This window comes from Strongylocentrotus purpuratus, unplaced genomic scaffold, assembly GCF_000002235.5.
Source record: "Strongylocentrotus purpuratus isolate Spur 01 unplaced genomic scaffold, Spur_5.0 spur5_scaffold_16, whole genome shotgun sequence".
NCBI classification, from domain to species: Eukaryota; Metazoa; Echinodermata; class Echinoidea; order Camarodonta; family Strongylocentrotidae; genus Strongylocentrotus; species Strongylocentrotus purpuratus.
Window position 1 is genome coordinate 32,467,172 of NW_022145601.1, and position 7,716 is coordinate 32,474,887.

General features: G+C 40.9%; 1 protein-coding gene across 1 annotated transcript; it reads left to right on the top strand.

Annotated features, from left to right (window-relative positions):
- The first annotated feature begins 2,741 nt into the window (after positions 1 to 2,741).
- On the top strand, positions 2,742 to 6,735 carry LOC576373 (glutathionyl-hydroquinone reductase YqjG). The gene has a single exon (XM_003728089.3). It carries the CDS (start codon positions 2,900 to 2,902, stop codon positions 3,971 to 3,973), a length of 1,074 nt encoding a protein of 357 aa, XP_003728137.1. The 5' UTR covers positions 2,742 to 2,899; the 3' UTR covers positions 3,974 to 6,735.
- The last annotated feature ends 981 nt before the right edge of the window (positions 6,736 to 7,716 follow it).

Here is a 7,716-nt window from a genome sequence, read left to right on the forward strand (position 1 = left end):
CCATGAACCTTCTATTAGGTTCATGATATAACACCGATTCCTATTTTGGACCTTGAAGAATTCAATAAATGTATGGTAGTGTTGAAGGGCAATCCCGCCTGATTATGTTCTCCACTTTGATTTCTCTTTTTTCCATTTACTGGAACTTTTACAGCCTTCAACACTTTTCTGTTACACTCTTCATTTCTACAGCATCTATTGCAATCAGAATGACCCCCTTTACACTTTTCTGATTAGACATGTTTGTTTAATTAATTGCCTCTTCTATAAATACACTCCAGTTAATTGTCAATACATTGTCTATTACATCACGCACTCTCTTTTGTAATAGCTAGGCGGCATATAACAACATGCAATTTAATTACTGCAGTGGCTGATCTAGGGGCAGCAGCAGGGTCCCCTCCCCTGGCCAAAAGACAGGTAAATTTAACCTTTGTTGAAGAAAAAGAAAGAAGACGGGCCCCTCCCCCTGGCTCAAGGAGGGTGGGGTGGGTGTTGAGTACAAATAAAAAGAGTAGTGCTCACAACTCTATTCCCCCCTTCCCCCTTCTTTGAGCAACAACAAAAATAGTGCTCTATTATACCCCCGCAAACGCCCCCGCCACCGCCCCACCCCCCCCCCCCCCGCTTATTCGCCGGCTGGCTGGATCCTGGCCCCTGATTTACTGTGATGTTGTAGAGGAAAGAAGAACAATCTGAAAAGTAGGCTAATGAAAGCAGGGTCGGCCGAGTGACTTCCAAAGTGCCAGAGGGGACCAAGAAAAAGAGGCGCTTGCCGGAAAAAGGGCACCTACAAAGGGAAATCTCAAAGTGAAAATATACAATTTATTAGATATTGGTACATACCGTTATAGGCCTCATGGTTGTATTATCAGGGATGATCTCAATATTCGTTTCTCTTTATACACCCTACAAGATATTACTTAAATATCATACGTTGCGCTTGGATGTAATGGTGTGAAAATTAATTTGCGGCAAGCGAAGCGAGCGAGAAATTTTTGAAGGAGGAAAAAACCCAATCCTGATGGGGTTATAACCACATCTCATAACGGAAGACTACAAAGACCTTTGATAAGTAACATAATTATATTATCTAAAAATGCGAGCGAGTTTTGGGGGAAATTACTCTTAGTTCTTTGAAATTAGGAGCGCGTTTAATGATGAGAGGAAAAGGGGAAACTTCAGAAAAGAAAAGGAGCACGTGTCAAAGTAAAAAGGGTAATTATCAGAGGTGAAAATGGGGCACTTCTTACACCTACAAAAGGAGGCAGGCAGGGATAAAAAAAAAAAATGAGAATAGGAAATGGTCATTTGTCGACGGAAAAGGGGCACCCATCAGATTTTGATAGGGGCATTTATAAGAGGTGAAAAGGGGCATTTATGAAATGGAATAGGTCCCCGATAAGTCCCCTACTAGAAAGGAAAAGAGGCACGTTTCATTGTTGAGGGAAATTATTAGAAGTGAAAAGGGGCACTAACCAGATATGAAGAGGGGACTTATGAGAATGAAAAATGGGCACTTATAATAAAGGAAAATGTGCAATAGTTGAAAGAAAAGGGGCACCGATCAGATTCTAATAGGGGCATTTTAGTTTATCGGAGGTGGAGGGGCACTTATCTGAAGTGAAAAGGAGTAACTTCTCGTACCTGAAAAGAGCCAATTACCAAAGATGGGAAGGGGCTCTTTTTAAAGGGGGCACCATTAGGAAAAGGGGCATTAAGTAGAATGGAAAAGGGGCACTTTGTGAAAATATAAGGTGCGATCATCCGAGTTTAAAATGGGGTAGTTATTAAAAGGGGAAGGGGCACTTCTCAGATTTGAATAGGGCAATTATCAGGAGAAAAGAGGGCATCTATCAAAAGTGGAAGAGGGCACTTTTCGTATCTGAAATGGGGCCCTTACTAGAGATTAAAAAGGGCGCTAATGATAATGGAAAATGGACACTTATTGCAAAGGAAAATGGGAACTTGCCGAAGAGAAAGGGGCTCTTGTCAAAACAATAGGAGCACTTATCAGAGGTGAAAAGGGGAAGGGGTACTTTCACAAATTAATGGGGACACTTGTCACTGTAAAGGGGCACTTATCCTATGTAGAAAGAGGCACTTTTCGGGTACTTGAAATAGTAGGGGCACAGGGCCGCCTCTGGTGAAAGTAGTGAATGAAATCAGACAAAAATGAGCCTGTTTTGGAATTAGTGAAAGTTGTATTCTCTATAAGAATGGACTCTTCAATTTGGCTGAATAGGCTGTTGTACTGGTGGACAACTTTCTCATTAGGTTACAACACACAAAACTGATTACAAATTAGATTAGAAAGAATATAAATGATATATGACTCGAGATGTATCAAGATGTATTTTCTCTTAAGAGGACCAATAATAATGTTATCCATAATATGTTTTTAGCAAGGGAGAAGGCACTACGTACATGAGGAGAAAAACAAAGATGTAGGCCTATATGATATTTTTGTACACGTCGAACGGCAACGGCTAGAGAGTGATCCGCGCCTACGTCACATTCAACCGACCAGACTGCCAATTTGCGATTCGCATACACATAATGATCTCATAATTTCATAACATCCTAATTACCGGTCCGACTAGTTTCAAACTTTCGCCATTCCGTTTATCTTATTTTCCTGCTTTCATACAAATGGACTTATTACAAGGGTTCGGTTTCCCTTCAATAACAGCCATCTTGATATTTCTACACGCTCATCGACATTGAGCTTCAAGGCTAGGCAGGGTGCTGTGTACCTGGTACATGTAGTACACATAAAACTCCATCGTAGTCGGTGCACGGACAATTATTTGTGTTACGCTGATTGAATGCGATGCATACTACAATTTTGCGCGTCATATACATAGTATAGGATCGAGAGTCGAGAGTGTCGAATATCATGATAGCTAGATCATCAGGAATATTACACACAATTGGAGCTTCATTGTCTACGTCGCGCAGAGTCGTTTACCAATTAACAAACTCACATTTTACAACAACCATGTCGTCTGGTCAGAAAGAAGAGAAAATGGCGCCAGTGCCAACGAATGAGAAGGGTGAATTTAAGGGCGCTACCACTGCTTTTCGCGACTGGATCACTGCTGATGGAAAATTCCAGCCGGAGAAGGACCGCTATCATCTGTACGTCTCACTGGCTTGCCCCTGGGCTTCCCGTACTCTTATCGCTCGTAAACTGAAGGGCTTGGAGGATGCTGTTGGGATTACGGTCGTCGATTGGCTGATGGCAGACAAGGGATGGTTCTTCTCGGATGATAAACCGAAGACAACGCTCGATTCTGTCAACAACTGCAAAAACATGAGGGAGATTTATGAGCTTGCGAGCCCGGGTTACACGGGTCGTGTATCAGTGCCCGTCCTGTGGGACAAAAAGATCAAAACCATCGTCAATAATGAATCTGCCGAGATCATGCGGATGCTCAACAGGGAATTCAACGCCTTCTCAGCCACCAAGGACCAACAAGAATTAGATCTCTGCCCTGCGGATCTGCTGAAAGAAATCGACGAAGTCAACTCCTGGATCTTTGACAACATCAACATAGGTGTGTACAAATGTGGCTTTGCAACAACCCAGGAAGCCTACGACGATGCCGCTCCTAAACTCTTTGCTGCCCTTGATAGAGCCGAGGAGGTGCTATCCAAATCCCGTTACCTGTGTGGAAATAGACTGACAGAAGCCGACATCCGACTCTTCACTACCCTCATAAGGTTCGATACTGTCTACGCCCATCATTTCAAGTGCAACAAGAAGCGGATCGTTGACTACCCGAATCTCTGGGGCTTTACACGTGATATCTTCCAGACTCCAGGAGTAAGTGAGACTGTCGATCAAGAGCACATCCAGAAACATTACCAGTTGAGCCATGTACACATCAACCCGCACCGCATTGTGGCCATTGGACCTGACCTGGACTTCGATAGCCCACATGGAAGGGACGTCAAATTCCAGAAGTAGATCTACTAATTTACCTTCGGACTAGCTGCTCTACCTCAGCATAATCATTTCAGACGTTAAATTGTGGACTTGTCATGAATATTTTATTTTGGATTGCGTTTAGAAAATGTAGGTCATGAATGCATGAAGGTATAGATTTTTTTTTAGAATAGTCATTGAAAAGATATTTAAATTTGAATGACTTTTAAGTGGTAATGACTAATGACTGTATAATTGAAGACATGACTTCAAAATAGTACCAGTGGCTTATTTACTGGCAGAGTTAATTGCTTGTAATCTTTCCTTTTCTTGTTTATATAAAATTGCGTTTTCCAATTAGATTTTTCTTGAAAATGTATAGGCATTAATATAAGCTTCTATTACAATAAAAGTACCAACAACAAAAGATTTTAAAAAAATACATTTTCTCATAAATGATCAAGGAAATTAGTAAACACAATATTGTAAACAGCCAGTCTTGAGTGTTTGTGCTTTAATATTATTACATATTTTCAAAAAGTGTTTTGCTTAAAAAGTAATTTTAAATATATGTTAATGAATACAAATCTGAAAAGAATGTGAAACCTATGGCCTAGAAAGAGTGACCAAGTTCGTATTGGCAGCTGTTCTGGTCGTCTATGTTTTGTCCAAAGATATACCTCTTGAAAGTTGCTAGGTGATATATTGCGTATGTTTTTCGTGTTAATATTCCATTTTATCTTCAAATTTCATGGGGAAGATATAACAATTCAGAGTTTAAAGAGGAAAGAAAAGTCAGGTCGATTGTATTCTTTTGGGAAGTATCGGGCTTGATTAATGATGATTCGTTATAAAGATATTTGTTTCAGTAAATCTTTTCATTGCCAGTGATTTATATTTAATTTGATGAATGTCTTTATATAGTTAACCATACACGACACCAAACAACCCTGCATAATATATTTCTTTGAATACATTTTACATAATAATTCATAGTGGTATTTGTTAGTCTGTTCACACAGCATATCAAACCTTCACAATTGTCTTTGTAATAAACTTAACTTTAGTGTAATTGAAATGTGTTTATATCCATGTATGATTATTTAATTATACCATAGCATGTAGCATGCCATAGTAGCGCATTTTCATTTATTCCTTAGTTGCATGGGTTATTTTGGTGTACGATTGTATTATGCAAGCACTAAATTTGATTTTCTCTTTAACTGTCGCATTTTCCACGTACAATGTATATATACATTATGCGTTTGAACTGCTTCTCACAATGTAGGCCGACAAACTACTGTCGCCTCTCTTCAGGTCTGCAGACAAAAGATTTATGAAATCGGAACCTTTTTATATCTTCATGCTTGAATTATGTTGACCTCAGTTGGATGTGCATACATGCAGTGTAAACATGGTGAAATATCTGTGATTCTTGATAATTGATATTTACACAATGATTGCAATGAATGTCAATGATCAGTAATACATTATCTTTTTAAAATCTGTATTCATTTTGTTCTCTATATTCAAAAGAAATGCAATCAGATGCGTTGGAAGTTATTCACAGTCTAAGCTTTGTCGATGTATTTGTTGATGTAATCGAATGATGTATTAGAGGAATAGTAGCCCAAATATTATTGGAATAAATATTTGTTATTGAATCTTATTCAGAATATATTGTAGCATGGTGAAATACACTGGGATTAAAGATGAGTGTGAACATGCTGAGTAGTGCTTGAACTTGAAAGTAGCCGAGTTAAAAGAATTATGAGTCCTAGGGGATATTTGATTGATAAATAAATGGCTTTGGGATAGACTATGTAGCTATATGTAGGTGAAGGGACAAGGGAAAAAGGGTAGAGCAATAGGTCGAGTGGGGTTAAGAACGATAAAAATAGCTTGGACAACAGATTTGTTTTTGATAGAATTTAGTTAGGTGTTTGTGAAAATGGTGAATGATAACAGAGTCGTTGTGTTAGTAGTTAATTGATACTCTAGAGCCTGAGCTGTCACTGGTATCTCGAGAATATCCCAACGAGTGAATCCAGCATACCCACGCTAAAAAGTATAAGGACTTCCCCTTCATTTGACCAATCAGGAATAAAAACAGGTAAAAAGTTTGTAAGAGTTTTGGAATAGAAAGTTTGGACCAATGAAATAAGTTTTAGCCCTGTCCATTAAGAAGTCGACAGTGGTGGGAGATCAGGTGACCAAAAAGTATTATGGGATGGAAAAACAAAGGAAATTAATAAGGAATTTGTTGGACTCGAGGTGCGAGCTAGATGGCTGAACGGTGTGTTAATTGAGTATAAAAAGACCCAATCCTCCCTTCCCTTCACACTTGCATCCCTGGACCCCAAGCATTTACCACCCCTCTCCTTTCACCCTAAGTTTAATTCAGCCACCACAGACATCTGGAGATCCCCGACTTGTACTAATTAAAGCTTCGTCCACGGAATATTTTGAAAGTTGCTGAACTTCATCTTCTTGTCGCTGTTTGCTGACGGTGATAGAAAGAGACTGAAACGACAAATAGTAATACTGCACCTCGCCCTTCTCCAGTAAAAAGAACACTTCCAACCCAGAATAATAGAAAGAGACAAAGGAGAACGCTGATTTTGTGCTCGTATTTGAGAAAGTCAACGATTTCGACGTCACAAGGACCGGAGACGAGCACACACCTTTAAGACCCTCCGACGCCCCCAGGACATCGAGAGGAAATTTCAAGTCTGCTACGCCCCGACACGAGTGCGACGAGTCGAGAGACCGGAACAAGAAAGAGCTAAGTCAACCCGTCCCCCCCCCCCCCCCCAATTAAAAAGGCCTATAAACTCTTAAAGACAAGTTATCGATCGATCAAAGACTCTAAAAGTCCCAGTAATTTAAATGATCCTTTTCCTTTCCCCTTCCCCCTCCCACTAATATTTTAAGTGAGTGATTGTTGATGTGGATGCGTAAACGAGCTCAATTAATCAAGTAATTAGGTAAGGGATAAACACTGAAGAAACACGACACAAGAAATAATTGTAACCTTTTCTCGAATAAACGACCAAGTGAAATTGTAATTGATGTTCATTTGGTGTCCATAATAGGCCCAGGCGCGGATCCAGGATTTCTTAGGGGAGGGGCCCAACTTTTTTTTTTTTGCTCCCGAAAATTTTAAAATCGCGCCGGCCGAAAAGTCGCTCAGTGGGGGGGGGGGGGGGGGGGGGGGGGGGGGGGGGGGGAGGGAGGGGGGGGGGTAGTGAGCACATTTTTTATTTCTTTGATCCTCAAAAAAAATTCAATTTGCACCCCCCCCCCCCTTGAGCGCCAGGGGGGGGGGGGGCCCAACCCCCCAAAATCGTAAAAATCACGTGATTTTAAATGATTTTTTTTCTCAAGGGGGGGGGGGGGCGGGCCCCCCGGCCCCCCCCCCCCCCCTGGATCCGCCACTGAATAGGCCTACGTTACCGAGTATAAATTCATTGAATTACTCGATAATTCGTTTGATTCAAACTGTATGGGCGCTGTCAACTCAAGGTTTACGTATACGTTCGCCACATCAGGGGATGTGGCCGCTAACGTGTAGGACGATACAGTTTGGACTAGTTGCCCATCGATAGTCTTACATAGAATTATTAATGAAGATAAACCGTTTGTCGAGACGAGCTATCCCAGAAGAGCTGTTCTGGCTCCCAGCAAAAGATATTATCAAGGCATGTAAGAGGACCATTTTAAGATGGTCGTCAGTTTTCTTGTGCAGAAGGTCCTCAAGATAATTCCCCCCCCCCCCCCCCCCT

Coding starts and splice junctions, on each gene's coding strand:
- LOC576373 (XM_003728089.3), top strand. CDS start 2,900: ATGATAGCTAGATCATCAGGAATATTACACACAATTGGAGCTTCATTG.